Consider the following 20,125-nt stretch of genomic DNA (forward strand, 5'->3'; position numbering starts at 1 on the left):
CAACTATGTCTGGTTCACTGTTTCATCCTGTATGATTTGGGGAAATGTATAGTACAAAATGTAAGTTTTAAATACAAATAAAACGGTACACCTCCAAAAAGGTGTTCTTTTTCCAACTGTCATAGTGTTTGGGTGGGGGTGAGGGGGCCATGGGGCATAGTGTTTGGGTGGGGGTGAGGGGGCCATGGGGCATAGTGGTTGGTTGGGGGTGAGGGTGCCATGGGGCATAGTGTTTGGTTGGGGGTGAGGGTGCCATGGGGCATAGTGTTTGGTTTGGGGTTGAGGGAGCCATGGGGCATAGTGTTTGGTTGGGGGTGAGGGGGCCATGGGGCATAGTGTTTGGTTGGGGGTTGAGGGAGCCATGGGGCATAGTGTTTGGTTGGGGGTTGAGGGAGCTATGGGGCATAGTGTTTGGTTTGGGGTTGAGGGAGCCATGGGGCATAGTGTTTGGTTGGGGGTGGGAGCCATGGGGCATAGTGTTGCACTCCAAGAGTGAACCCAATAATAAAGCTAAAACAGGCACAGTTAAGAGATGTACATCCTTTGCTTTTTGAGGAAACCGTACTCAACGAAGGCCATACTCCTCTTGGGCAACCCAAACAGCAAACTATAGCAGTCCAAAATAACGGAATGTCCAATCAAGGGTCAATAAAATATATATAATTTAATTAAACAGACGATATAATTTATTTCTATTTAGTTATTGTATAACAATGGAAAACGTGTAGTCCAAAATTTAAGTTTGAAATGCAAATAAAAATCGTTACCCCTCAAAAATATTCTTTTTCCATGTGTTTAATACAAATTGGGGGTTGAAAAAGCCTCCTGCCACGCCCCGCCCCGCCCACATTTACTTTTCAGCCCACTATAGCCCTCATGTAAGGTACTTTCGGCCCTCTGTCAAAATCAGTTGTGCACCCCTGCCTTATATCATCTTCTGATGGAATGCATGCTCCTCTCAAGTCAAAGAACGCTTCAGCACTTTTTTCAACCTCTCATCACAACAAATGGAATCCGAAGAAAGATGGACTGTGTTACTGAACGGGCAAAATAACAAATACATCCATACAATTGCCCTTTTCCTCCAAAACATTCTTGAACTTGGAAAACAGTTTCATTGAGAAAGCCAAAAAACTTTCCACTTTTCCCAATTGTATTTCATAAATGAAAGTTTATAAATAAACTACTCCATTTAAAAAAAAAATAATGATAATAATAAAGAAAAGCTACTGGTGGCCAACCTGGAGAAAGGACATTGCCCAATCCATCGCGACCTGTGGTGTCTGCGCTCAACACAAATCTCAAAAGCAAAATCCGGCTGGTCTATTACATCCATTGATGGTACCGCCAGCGCCTTGGCACACTCTGTCCATAGACTTTATCACAGATCTTCCTTCCTGTAACGGATACACCACCATCTGGTTATCGTGGATCTGTTCTCCAAAATGGCTCACTTCATCCCTTTGAAAGGACTCCCTACTGCTTCTGCTCTTGCTACAGTGTTTCTGGAACAGATTGTGCGACTTCATGGGTTCCCATCGGGACTAATATCGGATCGTGGAACTCAATTTGTTTCAGCATTCTGGAGGTGGTGTTGTAAAATTGCCAAGATTGACTTTCGGCTGTCCACAAGTCATCACCCTCAAAACGATGGCCAGACCGAACGCACCAACGAGACATTAGAGCAGTATCTAAGATGTATGTTACAACAATCCAAAGACCCCTGGAAAAACTTCCTTTGGTTAGCGGAGTATGTGTCACGTTCACCTGGTCTCCACGGGGGAGTAGCACGTGGCTGCACGAATGATGTCTGCGCTGGCATGGAGCTGCGTGATTGGTGCTGTTGCTGCGACTTCTCCCTTGTTATCACCCTCCCGAGGCTTTGGTTTGCAAGGTCAAAATAAGGTATTAGCGACTGGGGAGGGAGTTGAGTTGGACCCACCTCCGCCACCACCTGATGCCCTTCTCCGCTTGCTCTCACCTTGAAGTTTTGTAAGGTAGGCTCTCCGTCCTGCAATCTAGCAGGGGCGTGAATAACAGTCTTTCCAGGATCGAGTTACTTCACTGATCCGATGAGCGATTGCCGAGTCTTGGAGAGCTTGGTCAAACAGGTAAGTATCTATGCCAATTACTGCTTGGTATAAAGTGTTTGAGTCTTTATTTTGCCCCAACTCCTTTTAAATCGGTGTCTTTGTCTTTACTTTCAGGCACGACTTAGAATGGATTTTGCATGAGGGTTCAAATGGACTTAGAACGCTGAGCAGATGTCCTACAGGTGAGTGGAAGCGCAAGAATGAAGCGCTGTAAGTCTGAAGTACTGTTTTTCCTTCTTTTGCAGAGGCGGCGCTGGAATGAAGAATGGAGGAACCGCTCCGAAGATGCTCCGGAAGGATGCTGAACCCGAGAGGACTCTTACAGCCAGAACAAAGACCGTCCCCTTCAGCCGGTGCGAAGGCCCGGGAGCGGCTGAAGAAGCAATCGATCGAAGGATGGTGCAGGTAAGGCTTAGCCGTTGTACTGACTTGTTTTTCCTCTGTCTTTTTCCCTTCCAGGTACCGATGGATGAAGTCCTGGACAGGCGTGGCTGTAGAAGTTCAGGAACAGAACAGACAGTGAGCGTTACGCTGCAGGAGTGCAGAATAACGTGAAGCGTGTTCTGTATGCAGGGCGTGGCTTGAATAGCCTTGCAAGTAGTCCCAGGTAAAGTAGTCCCTTTACCACACCCGGTTCTTCGAATAAAAAAATCCCTCAGCCAACCCTGAGGAAACAAAGGCTCAGCCTGGCTAGACTAGGCAAGTAGTTCCACATGATTTATCCCATATTATGAGCCTGGCGCCAACACTAAGTCCAAGAGGCTCTGGGGGCTTGAAAAGCTCTTATGGGAGTTGCTGCCGGGGGGGGGGGGTGCATCAGATCCATGGAGCCTTTAGTGCAAACCATGACAGTATGCTCATAACAAGTCTGTTTTACACTGTGTACGGCCAACATCCACGGACATCTGTTTTCGATCCACTCGACACATTTGAAATGCCAGCAATAGCAAACTTGCACAAAACCATCACCCAGGTTTTTAAAGAAGCAGCCGAGCATCTGACCAGAGCCAAAGAGAAACAAAAAAGGTTTGCAGATCAACACTGAAGAGAAGCTCCCAGTTACCAGGTCAAAGACAAGGTCTGGTTAGTATCTAAACACATCCCACTGAAAGGACCAAGGGCTTTCCGCCCCAGATATTTGGGGCCCTACGCTATCAAAGCCATAATCAATCCTGCCGCCATGAAATTGGAGCCGCCATCCAATATGCAAATCCATCTGGTGTTTCATGTTTCCCTCCTCAAACCAATGAAACCAGGTAAACGGATCAATACTCCACCAGATCCTAAAATAGTGGAAGGAGAACCGGAGTATGAGGTCAAAACTATCTTGTATTTCAAGATGATCCGGTCCAAGTTATATTATCTTATAGATTGAAAAGGCTATGGACCTCAAGACCGAACCTGGGAACCTAGTGAACATGTCCACGCGCCACGACTAATCAAACAGTTCCACTGCAGTAACCCCACCAAACCAAGAGAAGGAGAAGGACCACCCTTGAGAGGGGCCTTGCGGGGGAGTGCTGCCATGGTTACTGGTTAAATGGGCCCAAGGACACAGACATCGTGCCATCAGGGGAAGAGGACAAAGGGTCACAATCACAGGGGGTCCGGGTGGACAGTCCTGGCACCTTTTGCGCCAGGCTCATGAAAGTCAGTAAACAGGAACACTTGATTTTGTGTAAAAATGCTTTTACTCTGGAGTTTCATTTTGCTGAAGCAGCTCCACGTGCACATTGTTCGGGTGTGGCCTCCCTGAGTTACTGTGCACGTGCTAACTCAGGGAGTGGCAAGGTGTGGCAGGCAAGCCAGGCCTGATGGGCGTGGCCTCACAAACTCTGCTATATAAGTCACTCCCATCCAAAGGCCAGCGATTCGCGTTAATCTGCATTCGCATGCAGCGTAACGCTCACCACCGCCTGGGATAAAGCAGACTTACCTTGGGAATCCAGTCTCCTACCTACGCGCTTGCATCCTGGAACCGGCATTCACTTGCATTCTTTACTCGCCGAACCTTTCTTCCATCATCTTCATCCTCCGGAACGCAGGAATCCTGCTCTTGACACTGCAGCGTGACGCATTCTGCATCTCCAAAGGCAGACCCTGCAAAAGGACGAAAGACAAGGTTAGACATAACAAACATTCAGTTTAAGGTCGCGCCTGCACAATTCTTCACGCTCATTCTTAACACCCACTTACCTGCTGCCGCCGGACCACCGCGGGAGCATTCCCATCTCATCCGGCACCGCCTCGTGCTCCGTAGCTCTGCTGGGCCGCAATCACACCTATTTGGAGAAAGCAGAGATGGACATTAAGAACGAGCGGACAACAATACAAATACTTCACGACAAACTAAGGTTAACGAGAAAGGGGAGACAGAAAACTGAAATACACTTACCAGAGAGGCGTGGAATAGTCGCAGCTGGACTGGACAACTGCATGCGAAGGGCAAGTGAAGGAACTCGGTCCTCATCATAAAAGCACCCATGCCAGAAGTAGCAGGACTGAGAGCTCACCATTAAGAATCAGCAGGTGAGCCTTAATGGGTCGATGCATGCTCACGGAAACCATGCTATGGGAAGAAGGGTCTGAGAGGGGAATCAGTCACAGGCTGGCAAACTCACGTCCTCTCATATCTACGCAGGAGCAGTGCTACAATTCACTGCAGCCCACAGCCTATTTGCAGAGGAAGAAGGTAGGCAGAGGGGGATCTACTTCCTGCGAGGGCTGCAACCGTGCTCCAAAGCCCCCCGCAGAGACCAGGTGAGCATAACAGTCCTGCGGCTTCCCCTCTCTCTGGAAGCAGGGACACCCACTGGTGCGAGCTCTGCTCACTCGCTGCACAACTCTCTCTATCCGCACAGCTTCCCCTTCACGAGCCTGCACCTCCAGCGGCGGTGCTCACACGCGGACCGCAACTTCAGGGTTCTGTGTCTCCCAGCGGCTCGAGGGAATAACTCTGCCCCTCCACTTCGGGTCCGACGAGCTCTCCGGGTCTCTTGCTGGCATCTTGGCTTCTCCCCCTCGACGCCCACACGGTTGCCTCCATACAAGGGTCCCCTGCTGTGCCACAGCTCTCAGGTCTTCCTGTTGCTAACAACTGTCTTTCCCACTTCACCTTTCTGAATGTCAAGGGGCTGAAGGTGTTTCGACCCGCTCTCCCCCTTTATATTCATCCAGGACAGCTTCTCGGTTTTCTTCTGGTCTCTTGTTTGACACGCTTCATTGTCTGTGTGTGGTATTGGCAAAGGAAGGGGTCTTCACTCACTCTCCTTCCTATCCACCACCTCTCGCGCTCTGTTCCATCCTGGGATTCTCTTCAGGTTGACAGAGCTACACTGCTACGTCCTCGGCATGCTTCACTTAAGGCACGTCAGTGTTTGGGCTCCTTTCCAGTGCCATTCAACCGTCCCTCCAGGGATCAACAGACTCTGGACAACCTCTTTCCAGTTTGTTCTCCAGGTAGTGCTTCTTCTCGCCTGGTATTTGCTGACACGCAAACTAGCGTTCTACCAGAGTTACCAGCTTGCATCTGCCAGCTGGTTTGAAACTCCTGGGTCTCTCTTCCTGGTTTTCTTGGCCCTCCAGCTTTTCATACGCCACGCTGGGGCTTCCCCAGCTTCTCAAGATAATCCTTCCTTTGTGTTGGAACTGTACTCTTCCATAACTCTTTTAGGTTTCTTCATCTCAGTGATTGACAGACACTCATATGTTCATATTCTTCACAATACCAGGCTCATAGTTTTCTTGGATGTATGTTAATATTACGAAAGCCAAAAACTTGAACTACAAAATGCTGGGGTGCCAATAGCTATAACACCCTCGTTGGGGGGCGGGGGGTGGGGTTCAGAGGGGGGCATTCTTGGCAAATAATGGTGCCAAGACCTTGTTAAAGCCTGAGCAAAACATGGGCCCCAGGCCAATACATGACTTAATGCCACCCCCACATCAGGGGTTATTGCTAAAGCATAAAAGCCTATTAACATGCCCTCTCTCACTAAAGTTTATAGTGTGTTGAACTTAAGCTCACTCAGATATCTTGTGCCGTGTGCCTATACTCCTTTCCCAACTTACAGTCCCAGTGGGCACAAAGCTGTATCCTGGTTACTCCCTTTTTGGGTGAGTGAACTTGGATTTTTGTGGCAAATTGCCCCCATGGCATACTAGCACAAATATAAAGAGAGATGTTTTCCCCATAGGTGTCACCTACCTTCTGAAAATCCTTTTCATACAAGGGCCACTCGCAGGAGTACACAATATGTTTGCCAGTGTTGTTCAGGGCACGAGACATGTTCTTGTAGCCTGCAATGGGTGAAAAACACTAGATTAGGACCTCCGCAAAGATCCATTGATGTATTCTGCAAGAAACTAGTGATACAAAGTCAAGTGGGTGGGGAGGGGTTTTATTATCATTGGAAAGATGTTCTTAAGAACTTTTTCTGTGGGGCAAAATAATTAGAGGTGCAAAAAGAAACAGGTGTATCAGTAGACATTCAACATGCCCTGTGCAGATGCAAGTAGCCCTTCCCATATTGCTCTTTTCTTTGCCTTCTTTTGCCTGCAGTTCTGAAAGTATCATTGGTAAATGCAAATCTACAAGTATCACAATACAGAGACCAAAAGGGTAGGATGTCCCAGTCAGTAAAACTGTTTGTGCATCCCATAAAAGCAAACAAAACAAGAACATATGTTAACAATATTGGTTGCATAATATTCTCAAACACACAAACAATATATACATTGCAGCCAATGCCTTTTTGTAATGTTCAGTGCACAAAAAGCAAATGGTGCCTGCCTGTAAGAAGAGCAATGCAAAAGTTAGCGTCCCTTAAAAATGCATTTAACATTTTCCTATGTTATGACTCTGATCTCACCACTGTGAAATGCAAGTGTAGGGTGGCTGAGAGGAAGTGGAGGGCACCGGATGCTTCCTCTGAAACTGGCATGCCGCCTGCTCCAAAGGCAATACAGACTCTCTGTCCTGACCAAGAAGAGAGCCTACATCCAAGCCCATGTCTCTGCAGCCTCTAATAACACGGACAGACTCTTTAAAATCTGCAACGAGCTGTCCAATCCTTCTGCAACAAGCTGGCCAATCCTTCTGCAGCCAGTCTCTCTCTCTCCCACCAAAATCATAATGAAGCCCCTTGAGTCTGGCTTCATAGAGCCACAGAAACTGCTCTCCTGAAAACCAGTGAAAATCTGCTACCTAATCTTGATTCTAGCATTCCATCTTTCCTCATCCTTCTGGATCTTTCCTCTGCTTTCAACATGGTCAATCATGCCATCCTGATCAATCGTCTCAGTGAGAACCTGGGCATCACGGATCAGGCCCTGGCTTGGTTGACCTTCCTCCTGGACCAACCCTCCCAGGTCCAACTTGGGTACTTTCTCTCCACATGTGGTGTTCCCCATGGCTCTAACTTCTCACCGTGGCTCTTCAATGTCTACTTGGCCCCTTTCGCCCACATTATCTATACCTTCTCCTGAAACATTCAGTGTTATACAGATGAACCTGCTCTCCTTCAGGCTCCCCTCAGCCTCCTCTACTCTCTCGCACGTTCCTGACTGTCTATCCGTGATTCAAGAGTGGTGCGCCTCCAACGATCTCCACCTTAATGCCAGTAAGACTCAGATCCTTTTAATTGGGACCCCTGCTCCCACTTTCCATCTCTCGCTCTGGCCAACCCCCATTGGGCCCCCTTCCTTGACCTTCCTGCAAGGCTAAAAACCTTTGTGTCATCTTCTACTCCACTCTCTCATTCTCTCCTCACATCACAGACCTTGCCAAAAAGGCAAAGCACCTCCTCAGGCAAAGCACCTCCTCAGACGTATTCATCCTTTCCTCACTTTCCTCCAGAAACTCACTGTCTCCAGAGCCCTGGTTCTCTTTAGGCTGGACTACTGCAAGAGCCTCTTTATCAATCTGCCTTCCTCTACTCTCCACCCTCTGCAACTAATCCAGAACAGGACTGCAAGACTTGTCCTTGGCCTCAAGCCCAGGGACTGCATCTCTCCATGCCTGAAATCTCTCCACTGGCTCCCGGTGGCTGCATGGATCAAGTTCAAGGTGCGAGAGACTACGCTTAATAAAGTTTTACACTTCTCACAGTAAATGTTAGGATTTTTCTACAGCCCACGTTTAGGGCTCATGACGACCACGCCACACCTCTGCTGCAAGGTTTCTTCGTACATAGACTGATTCTCCTCTGTGTAAGCATGGATGAACAGTGAAGGCTTTACACCAGAGAGGAGCACGGCTGAAAGGAATGTACAGGGTAGCATACAACAGCACAAAATAAGGGATTTTTCACACACTATACTTGTCACAGGCTTACACCTGGACTCAAGAGTAACACCAAGATCCTATGTCAGAGTTCGCTGTCTTTATTGGTGGATTGCTTACAAGTTTGGACAGCTCAAATGAAAAGGGGAATCGTCTCCAAAAAAAGAAAGCAAAGGTCAATTTAGTTCTCCATCAGTGGAGATAGACCTCTTCATTCTCAGAAACCTCCCCTTACCCAAAGGCTCTTCAAGCTTTGGCTTGGTCATCTCAGAAACCTTTTCCTTTCACTTCTTAGTAATCACTGTTAGCATTAAAAAACACTTTGAAGGAGTTGAGGGGAATATACATACATATTTAAGTCACTTCACCTTATACCATCTGTAAGGATGTCCTTTAGAATCTACTGAGTTAACACAGCATTTGAATTCAGCCAAACTGAAATCCATAATGGGACAAGTGCCAATGGAACTACAAATGAGAGTGGAAGCAAGTTGGTTTAAAGAAGACATTGCAGTGAACGAGGCCCTAAGAAGTCTGCTTCAATTTAAATTCTACTTGGTTTGGAGGTTCAAAATAAGTAGGACAATCGACTCCTGAGGCACAACACACTATGCCTATAGTTTTAGCCTCATGCATTAAGGGCAGGTAAATCAGCATTGCCATCACAATTCACAATTGCCTAAATAATTAAAAACAAGAAACCTGTGATACGAAAATACCATTTGCTGTATTTGATATGCCCTTTCCTCCCCTTACATTAGAATATGAGATTTGAGAAGTTTAATAGACATTTTCCTGCTCTTTAGCCGATCTATGAAGAGTTGCAAGGTTTAAGACTGCATCATCTGCGTACATAAGTAACAGTATGGCTCTAGGATGTAGAAATACGCGTTAACAATCATACCCATGGTACGAGAAACTATTGCTGGGGCATAATGCCCCAATAACTCTATATTGCGTGTGTTAAGCAAGAATTGATGTAGTAGCCATGTGGGAGACTAAACAACCCTTGATCTCTTAGTATTAGCTAACCCACCTATTGGTATAGGCCTGTACTACACAAGTTGGTAGTGTGACTGAGCAGCCATACTTATCTCAAGAGGGGTAAATGTGAGTTGTAGCAATGAAATCCACCAATATAAGTAGCCAAGTAACACTTGTACTCAAGGTTTTTGTTATAAATAATTATTTAACAATAGTTTTTAAATAAGCATTTTTTAAAAAGGGCAATATATCTAGCAATCAAATACACTTTAAAACACTTTCTCAGAATCAACACAAAGTAGATACACTTCCTACACCCTGAGGTGACTTCACTAATTAGGACAGTAATGGCATTTATATATCACTTGTATACTTTGTAAATGCGGAGGTTTGCAGAAAGGAAAGGTTAAAGGAAGAGACTCTGAGCTCTTTTGCTGGACTTTAAGACTTTTTAATTTTAACCCTGGAGTGAGCGAGACCTTTTCCTCACTCTCTCATGTATTTTGACCGGATTTGGATTATGTGTTTTCTCTGTTGTTGGAGTCTGAAAAATTCCACAGGCATCTACTTTTTCTACGTTGACACACAGCACCTTCAGCGCAGTGACAGAGAAATCCTTTAGATTTCTCATAAGGTTTAAGTACCTATTCTTGTGTGAACTACCGTTCCCAAAAATAGTAAAGTGAAATTGACATTACTTACCTTTTCTCTATGTAGGTCCAGCACACTCCATCTTATGTGGAGTGCTGTGGGGGGTTATTTAGTAGCCCCTTATCCTACATTCTCATTTAACTTTTTATGTTACCCTCACTACTTTAAATGGCTGGTGGCAGTGGTTTAATTTTGCTACCCCTGTGCTTTTCTACCGCAGGCTGAATCCTCAGCTGCAGTATAGCACCCATGAGTGACTGTTTTTGTCAAAATAGCCCGTCTTCTTTTTTCACCTTTTTCTGTTTGTGAGGTCTTTCTTGGGTTTTACTCTCTGCGTCGAGGTAGAGTTCAGCCCTTTGTTTTGCCTATGGCGGGCTTCAGCCTTGAAGCCCGCCTCTGGCTCCAGTGTGTCTGGAAAGGCAGGATGTGAGGGAGGTTCCCAAAATGCCCCTGTCCTTTGTCTCTAGGAATGCCTGAATGCAACCAATTCTGATTGGCTGGCAAGCTGTCCTTTCAGGAGCTGTGTGATTGACAGCCTAGGCTGTGCATGAATGGGAGAAACCTGCTTAAAAAGGCAAGGGTTTTGGGACTAGAGGCAGAGTCGACCACTGGGAGAAACGCCGGACGAAGAAACCGTGAACGAAGCTTGCGGCATCCTCCTGGACCTTTGAATTGCCCAGTGAAGCCCTGTTGCCGTCCTGAAACTCCTTTTTCCGATCGACAAGCGAAGCTCCGGAAGGGACAACTTCTTCCCTTGGGTTAGTGGGACCAACTAACCCCGAGACGAAATCCACGGGACCATCTTCCCTGATTGGCTGTACTTCTTTGCCGTTGCAAGAACTGAGTGCCAGGAGTCGAGAGATCTGTAGTCAAGTGTAATGTCTGAAATCCGGCCAGAAGCTCCACGAGTCTCCTAACGACCATCCAGAAGCAGGACGACCAGAGCTTGAGTCCCCTCACCAGAGTGCAGGACCCAAGGAGTGAAGGAAGCTTGACCGGTATCCGAGATCCGCAGTGGTGCGGTTTACTGAGCACTGAAACAGGAAGTGCTGCTGATATGAAAAGGGCCTGTAGCTGCCAATGACCTCCAAATTGCTGCAGCAGGAGCCCTCCAGACGTCCTCCCTCTTGTCCCCACGACTGAGGCTCAGGAACCCAGGGTCTGCATCGCTCCAACAGGACAGACTCCAGCTGGACCACTCTTCTTCAAACCAGAGGTACTCCTTAGACTTGGGGTACTTACCTCAGTGTCTTTGAGCTGTGCTTTTCTCAGTTGAGACCTGCAGTGGCTTACCTTTAGAGTTGATTCCAACTCTGCTTTTCACAGGGTTTACAGCTTGTGACCCTACAAGTGATTTCTACAGAACTCTAACTTTGTGCAAGACTTTTATTATCTAAGAAGTGCCTCCGCTCCATAGACTGTGCTCCAATTGACTTTGGCTGTCCTGGCTTCCTGCAGACTCTTCTAGTCCATAAACTTTGATATTTCTGTCCCTCATAGGTGGTAACTTGTTTTAGAGTGTTGTTGCTGGGAAAGGCTTGTCTAGACTTCATTGGAAGATTTAAGTATACTCCCATACCCCAAGAACCTGTTTAACCTTTTCCTCCCGTTAACCTTTCCTTTCTGCAACCTCTGAATCTGAAAAGTATAACTGGTGATATATAAATGTTATTACTGTCCTTGTGAATGAAGTCACCTCCGGGTGTAAGACTGTGTAAGAAGCATTTCCAGAGTATCCACTAACTTGTGCTGATTCTGAAAAGTATTTTAAAGTATATTTGATTGTAACATATCTTGCCCTTAAAAAACGCTTATTTAAAAATTGATGTTAAATAAATAACTATTTATAACTGAAACCTTGAGTGTAAGTGTTACTTGCATACTTACATTTGCGAATTTCATTATTACAGCTCTACAGCTCACATTTACCCCTTTTTGAGATAGGCCTGGCTGCTCAGTCACACTACCAACTTGTGTAGTACAGACCTATACCAAAAGGTGGGTTACCCAATACCAAGTAGATAAGTGTTGTGTAGTCTCACACAGTTTTAGTACACCAATTCTTACCGAACACTCCCTGCTTAGGGTATATGGTTCACCAGCCTGCCTCCCAGTTCTATGAACTGTCCACGTATCTCCTGTGTTGGGATGTTCTTTGAGAATGGCAGAGTCACATCGAAGGCTTTCTGAGCCGCCTCCTCTGTGTGGCTTGGGCTTCGGTGTCCCCCCCCATGTGGCTGACGAGGGTTAAGTCTAAGCTCCTGCCTGCGCCTCTTCTTTGCGACTCCTGTAGTCGCTTGCTGCAAGCAGACTGGTCAGAGATTTTCCATCTGCAGTCTCTTCAGTTGGGAAAGGTGTTCTGCTGGCATCGATTCTCTAGCGCAGTCCCTCCCGAATGTGAGGCGGGGTCCGCTGACTCCTCCTTGTCCCAGGATGGGTCTGTGTTAGGCAAAATTTGTATGCAGTACCCTTTGGGACCACTACACACAACTAGGACCACAGGTGTAAGCGAAACCAACGTTTGATATAAGTCTGTACTACACAGTTTTGTGGTAGCCTTGCTGAGCAGTCAGGCTTATCTCGAGAGGGAATGTGAGCTGTAAGGATGTTACACAGAGGTCTAGGATCACAAGTATTCAAATAGACTCTTATACTCAAGGTTTATTGGTAAAACACTTATTCATTTATTTCACAGTTGGTTATAAAACATTCACTAGAAGGAGGCAATCTATATCATACAAAAATATACTGCAGTACTTCACAATATCAGGTTCTGAGGCATTTAAACTACTTTGAAGGAGGAGCAAAATGGCATTCAGAGCATTTGAAGTAGGAGCAAAAAGGCGTAAGTTAATAAAACGAATATTAGTTACTCTTAAACAGTGCAAATAGTTTGAGTTCCCCAGAGGAGTTGATTCAATGCAAAAGGTTAGGCCAAAGTCAATGGGCTAAAGTCTTGTATAGGATAAAGCAGTTCTGGGATTAAACGGAAAAGTCGTTGTCAGAAGTAGTTTGTAAAAGAAAGATTCATATGTTGGGTCACAAGCTGACTAGGCCTGCAAGTTGCCAAAGTTTCAAGCACTTTCGCAGTCAGAGGTAAGTTATCTCGGTCGGATTATCACAGTACCTTACAATGATGAACAATATGCAGCTGAAGACGTCTGTTCCTGGCAGTTCTTGCAGATCTCGCTGTTCCCGAGTCTCAGTCGTGTGGACAAGAGGGAGGCTATCGGGGCACTACTGCACTGGGACTGGTCAAAATGCTTGCAAAGGGAAATCTTCAATTTCGGTAGCTGTATTCAAGGACACAAACTGGTGTCCTTCTCCCTGGCTATTTGGTTTCCTGAAGCACTCCGAGGAAAATGCAACCAGCTCTGAGAATGGTATCCAGGTGGCTTAAGAGTTGATTGGTCTCACCAACTCAAAGGGAGAAGTCGTCCTTGAAGGGCTTCTCTGTCGAGATGAACTTGCCGATTCGGACCTGCAGCAGGGCTTCAGCGGGCAAACCAATGGTCCAGGAGTTGCATCAGCCGTCCTCTTCCAGCTCGTCTTCGGTTCTTTCGTTCCAGTGGTTGACTTTGTCTCCCAAGCCAAGAGACTCGCCTTTTAGCCAGTTTCCTCCCATTCATTCCAGCCTAGCTGCCACTCACCCAGCAGGGTGGCTGTCCTTGCCGGACAGTCAGCCAGCCAATCGCGCCAGAGTGTACTTGGGTCTCCTATGAGACTAAACGCAGGGAGTTTCGGGCACCTCCCTCACTTCCTGCCCACCCCAGACACTCTGGCGCCATAGGCGGTCTTCAGTCCTGAAGCCCGCCAAAGGCATAGGAACAAAGGGACCAAACCTGGTTTGGGACGCAGAGAAACTCTAGGAGGACCTTTCCAAAAAGAAATAGCGAAAAAAGAAGACCGGGTCCTGTTTAAACAAAGGGGGCTCATATGCCCTCTTGAAAAACATGGTGTCATGATCTCTGCTTCCAAAAGATCAGGACTTGCCCGACTCCCTTGGAAGCAGACCCATAACCCCGGTTCCGAGTGCCAGCCAGTCCCAATTGGGACCTTTTGGACCCTGTCCTGGCGCCAGTGGCACCAGGCTCATAAAGATGCCCAGTCCAAGCGCTGGAAGCGCCGGGCTCATAATGCTTGGGTGGACTTACCTGCAGCAGACCATGCTGCTTACTTACCTGCCAGTTGAACCCTTGATCCTCTTCTGTTTGGGACTACTTTTCCTGTTGGGTGGGGCAGGAGCCACTCCCTAGGTTCAGAACACTGGAACTCTTCTGGAAAGCAGGAACTCTTTTCTTACCTAGGCGTGGCTGTGGAAGGAGACACCTAAGCACTACAGGAGGCTATTTAAACCACACCCGATGGATGAATCTTGCTTTGCGTTATTCTGCATTCTCTGCAGCAGAACGCTCATTGTGCCTTCTGCTTCTGATCCTGGGCCTAAGGGAACAAAGGCTTACCTTCCTGGAATCCAGTCTTCAGCAGCACCTGTAAAGACAAAGAAAGAACAGGTTAGCACTACGGCCTTCAGTGGCAGCGCATCTCTTACCTGGTCCATCGGCTGTCACCAACGCCTCGCGCTGCACTCCGGCATCTGAAAGACAAAGGCTTACCTACTCTTCGCATGCTCCGGAGGTCTTCGCACTGCATTCCGGCATCTGAAAGACAAAAGCTTACCAGCTCTTCGCACGCTCCGGAGGCCTTCGGCGCTGCATCCCGCATCTGAAAGACAAAAGAAGGTGCGTTTAAAGACATTGGGCAACTTTATTACTCACGTGCCATTACTCCTTCCCACGCCGAATCCAGTGGATATTCCAGCACCCTTCAGCTTCTCTAAAGCTCCGAACTTGTACCTGCAAGATAAAAGGGACAGTTAGTGCGCATCGTGAAGCAGGCTACAAGCGCTTACTTACGTGCTTCCAGGCGCTTCTATTCCTCACGCGGGTTCGATCCTCAACTCTCATCAGCCCGCCATCCGCCATCGCCGGAACCCTGCAAAACAAGAGATATCATTACAAAAGACTTTTAAGACATTTGAAGTGCCCAGAACTTACCGTTCGTGCAGTTAACGACGGACAGCAGTCCTCTGAGGTCAAGAGGCCTGCACCCTTATCCAGTGAAGAAACTGGTTACGGCACCCTGCCCCGAGGCAGATGGAGAGCTCGGCGTTCACTTACCTAAGGTGAGGGTGTTAACCTTTGGGTTTCTACAGGAGAAGAGAAAGGGAAGAGGAGAGAGGCACCCAATAACCCCAGTTCATTAATCCCATATTTTCTATCTGCAGACATATTACTCTTCGAGTCAGACATACAGTGCACAGAGGTCCAGCCCAAAGAGCCAACCGTGTGTTACACATCACCTTTGAAGATACGGCATTCACCCAGTCAAGACCGGCGCCTCTGCGGGAATCAGGTGAGCGTTACAGAACGCAAAGCCTATCGCAAAACTCCCACTCAGGCGCTATGGAAACCTCGGATACCGACCAGCTAGCCCAGTTACTTGGGGAACTAAGAGCAGAAGTGCATGCAGCCCGTCAGGAAACGAATGCTCTAAGAAGGGAACTGATTATTTCCAAGGAGCGAACAGACGATCTCGCTAGACAATTGCTACAGTCACAAGCCGGACAAACTCCGTTACCCGCATCAGGGGCAAATCTTCCTTCAACATCCTCTACGAACCCAGTGCAGATCAACCTACCTGGGAATGTACCTCTGGCTCCGCCCGAACGATTTTCTGGTGACCCAAAGAGGTTTGCAGTATTTATTAATCAGTGCCGGTTGCACTTCTTATGCCGGCCAGCAGCCTTTCCAACTGATCAAGCTAAGGTAGCTTTCGTGCTTTCGTACCTTAGTGGCAATGCGGCAGACTGGTCGATCCCTCTAGTTAATCAAGATGATCCAGTTCTCCATGATTTTCAAGCTTTTCAGCTCAGTATGGAAAAACTGTTTGCAAGACATTCACAGGGGCAGGCCTTGGACAATGAGCTCCTTTCATTGCGACAGGGTAATCAAGACCTTTTGGCTTATATTGCGTCTTTCAACAGACTGATAGTGGAAACTCGATGGCCTGAGGACAAAAGGATTACGCTGTTTTATTGAGGTCTACGTGGAGAGCTCAAAGATGTGTTAGCCCAAGTAGTGAATCCCCCGCAAGACTGTTCGGACTACATTGACTTAGTCGTTCAAATTGACCACAGACTGCAGAACAGGAAGGCCGATCGTTCCAAGTTTGATGCTCGAGTATTTTCCAAACCACCAACTCCTACCAAAGGAGTAGACTCCGGGGAACCCATGCAAATAGGGGGCCTGAAAGGACCACTAACACAAAAGGAGCGGGAAAGGAGAAAACAGCTGCAATTATGCCTCTATTGCGGAAACTCGGGGCACTTTCTTCGAGACTGTCCGGTGAAACCAGCCAAGAAGGCAGTAGGAGCTGCAGTTACCAGGGTCACAAACTCTGAGCAGGGAAACGACCTCGCCCGACAAGAATAGAGGTCCTCTTGCCGAGCGTTAAAACCAGTTCCGTGACCTCGCATTTCGTGATACCTATGGTCCTCATTAGCCCTGAACATCCGGATCGATTACATGCGATTGAAGCTTACGTCGACAGCGGTGCCATCGGCAATTATGTGGATCATGAAATGGTTTTGAGGATGAATCTGACCAAAGGCTGTAAAGGACGTCATTACTACGGTGGATGGTACGGAGATAGCCTCCGGACCAGTAACGCATACCACCCAAGAAGTGACGCTAGTAAGTCAAGATGGACACCATGAGAAGATCGTGTTCGATGTGATCAAGGCCCCTCAGTTACAGATTATTCTAGGAATTCCTTGGTTAGAGAAGCACAATCCTCAGATCGATTGGCGAGCAAGAACGGTTCAGTTTCCAGAATGTGTCTCTACTTGTCACCCTCGACCTGGTGTTGCACTGGCAGCAATTTCCTCGGAGGCTCCCCAGTTACCTCCTGAATACCTAGAATTCCAAGATGTTTTCCGGAAGGAGCAGGCTAACTCTCTACTTCCTCATAGGTCTTATGACTGCCAGATAGACCTGATACCTGGATCTACTCCTCCTTGTAGTAGAATTTATGCCCTCACCGAGCCGGAGAATCTTCACCTCCGACAATACCTGGATCAATACCTAGCGAATGGGTTTATTCGTCCTTCCAAGTCCCCTGCTTCCTCAGCTTTGTTCTTCGTTCCAAAAAAAGAAGGGGACCTTAGAACTTGTATAGATTATCGCGCCCTGAACCAGATCACCGTTAAGAATAGATATCCGTTACCTTTGATCCCTGAACTCCTGGACCAAGTCAGAAAAGCATGCATATATACAAAGCTGGATCTTAGAGGAGCCTACCACTTGGTACGAGTAAAAGAGGGCGATGAATGGAAGACGGCCTTCCGCACCAAGTATGGGCTATTTGAATATCAGGTCATGCCCTTCGGACTTTGCAATGCCCCGGCCGCCTTTCAATATTTTATGAACGATGTCCTCAGAGAGCTCATAGATGTGTGTGTTGTTGTTTACATTGACGACATCCTCGTTTATTCTTCATCGGAAACTGAACATCGGAAACACGTGAAAATGGTCCTCGAGAGATTGCGTCAACACAAACTTTTTGCTAAGTTGGAAAAATGTGTTTTCAACGTGACTGAAGTTGAATTCTTGGGATTCATATTATCACCTAGCGGAGTGCGTATGGATTCAAAGAAGGTCGATGCAATTCTCAAATGGCCATCGCCATCCTCCGTAAAAGGTGTTCAAAGCATGTTAGGCTTCGCTAACTTTTACCGCAGGTTTATCCCCGAATTCTCTCGAATAGTCCAGCCCATCACCGCCTTGTTAAAGAAAAACAAACGTTTTGAATGGTCTACCGAGGCGGAACAAGCTTTCCAGAATTTGATGACTAGATTTATCTCTGCACCGATCTTAAAACATCCTCGCCCAGAACTCCCCTACATCGTTGAAACTGATGCTTCGAGCCTTGCCATGGGGGCAGTTCTATCACAAAAGGACCCAGAAACCAATCAGTTGCATCCCGTGGCATTTTGGTCCCGCAAATTCTCGCCTCCTGAAATCAATTACACTATTACTGATAAGGAACTTCTAGCTATCAAGTCCGCCTTTAAGGCTTGGCGGCATTATCTTCTGGGGGTCCGACACACCGTTACTGTGATTACAGATCACCGAAACCTGCAATATTTGAAAACCGCAAAAGCTCAATCCTCTAGGCAACTCCGTTGGGCACTATTCTTTGCCGAGTTTGACTTCATAATTACCTATCGACCTGGTACAAAAAACGGTAAAGCTGATGCCCTTTCTCGGATGGGAGTGGAAGAACATTTGATCAATCCTAAACCTGTACCTATCATTCCCGAACAAAGAATTCTAGGTGTAATCGCCACACAATCCATAGAGGAAGTTAAGGATAAAGCCAGGCTACTGGTAACTCCAGCAGACATACAGAATTGGCATCTGCAGGGAAAGGACTTTACGGTGAAGGACAACCTATTATATTTCCAAGAACGGTTATACCTGCCCAGCACAGATTTACAGAAAAAGGTAATCTCTTGTTATCACGATTCTTTAATGGAAGGACATCCCGGTATGACCAAGACCTCGGAAAAGATCAAGCGCTACTTCTGGTGGCCGTCTTGGAAAAAAGATATCAGAGACTTTATAATGTCCTGTGGAGTATGCGCCCAAAAAAGAGTCAAAAGGAAAAACAAGCCGGCCTCTTACGCACTATTGACATCCCGCCTCGCCCTTGGCATACGCTTCCTATGGACTTCATCACCGATCTACCTCCATGCTCCAGATACAATACGATCCTAGTAATCGTGGACCTATTCTCCAACATGGCGCATTTCATTCCACTCAAAGGCTTACCAACAGCAGCAACTCTGGCCCGAGAATTTCTCGAAAACATCGTCCGACTGCACGGTTTTCCTTCAGTTCTAATTTCGGATCGAGGTAGTCAATTTATTTCTCATTTTTGGCGAAGTTGCTGTCGGTCGGCTCAAATTGATGTGAGACTTTCGACCAGCCACCACCCTCAAACCGACGGACAAACCGAGAGGACCAATCAAACTCTGGAACAGTATTTGCGCTGCATGCTACAACAAACTGAAAAAACTTGGAAAGATATCCTTTGGATAGCTGAATATGCCTACAATAACTCTGTCCACTCGGGAACTGGGAAGACCCCGTTTTTTCTTTTATACGGTAGTCACCCTCGAACCTCGGAGTTGGATCCACTCCAAGATCTTGGAACACCAGCAGTAGACCACCTGCATTCTACAATCACCCAAGCCTTTAAGGAAGCCGTTTCTCACCTTCAAAGGGCTAAAGAACAATACAAGAAAGGGGCAGACCAACATCGGAAGGAAGCCCCCCAATATCAAGTAGGAGATCAAGTCTGGTTATCCACCAAATATCTACCTCTAAAAGGACCACGCACATTCAACCCAAGATACCTTGGTCCCTATTCCATCACTACCATAGTAAATCCAGTAGCGGTCAAGTTGGACTTGCCCCCTCACATGAAGATACATCCGGTCTTCCACGTCTCTCTATTAAAACCTGTGCAACCTGAAACCTGACTAACTACATCTCCAAAACCTATTCTAGTTGATGGAGAACTCGAGTTTGAAGTCAAAAGCATCCTGGATTCCAAGATCTCCAAATCTAAACTATTTTACCTGATTGACTGGAAAGGCTACGGTCCCCAAGAAAGATCCTGGGAACCTGCAGAATATGTACACGCGCCTCGTCTAATCAAAAGATTTCATCGAACATTTCCTAACAAGCCCAAACCCCCAGAGAAGCCCGGTTTGGGAGGGGCCTTGAGGGGGGGTGCTGTCATGATCTCTGCTTCCAATAGATCAGGACTTGCCCGACTCCCTTGGAAGCAGACCCATAACCCCGGTTCCGAGTGCCAGCCAGTCCCAATTGGGACCTTTTGGACCCTGTCCTGGCGCCAGTGGCACCGGGCTCATAAAGATGCCCAGTCCCAGCGCTGGAAGCGCCGGGCTCATAATGCTTGGGTGGACTTACCTGCAGCAGACCATGCTGCTTACTTGCCTGCCAGTTGAGTCTCTGATCCTCTT

At 47.2% G+C, this 20,125-nt stretch overlaps 1 protein-coding gene across 2 annotated transcripts in view; it reads right to left on the reverse strand.

Annotated features, from left to right (window-relative positions):
- The window catches only part of GLA (galactosidase alpha), a 302,341-nt gene that overhangs the window by 78,522 nt on the left and 203,694 nt on the right, over positions 1-20,125 (reverse strand). For both annotated transcript variants that reach the window (XM_069613036.1, XM_069613037.1), the window contains exon 4: positions 6,301-6,392. In XM_069613036.1, coding sequence (XP_069469137.1) covers positions 6,301-6,392 — 92 coding nt within the window. The remainder of the gene's footprint in view (positions 1-6,300; positions 6,393-20,125) is intronic.

The sequence above is a fragment of the Ambystoma mexicanum genome, chromosome 5p, assembly GCF_040938575.1.
Source record: "Ambystoma mexicanum isolate Mex_15411 chromosome 5p, UKY_AmexF1_1, whole genome shotgun sequence".
Classification (NCBI taxonomy): domain Eukaryota; kingdom Metazoa; phylum Chordata; class Amphibia; order Caudata; family Ambystomatidae; genus Ambystoma; species Ambystoma mexicanum.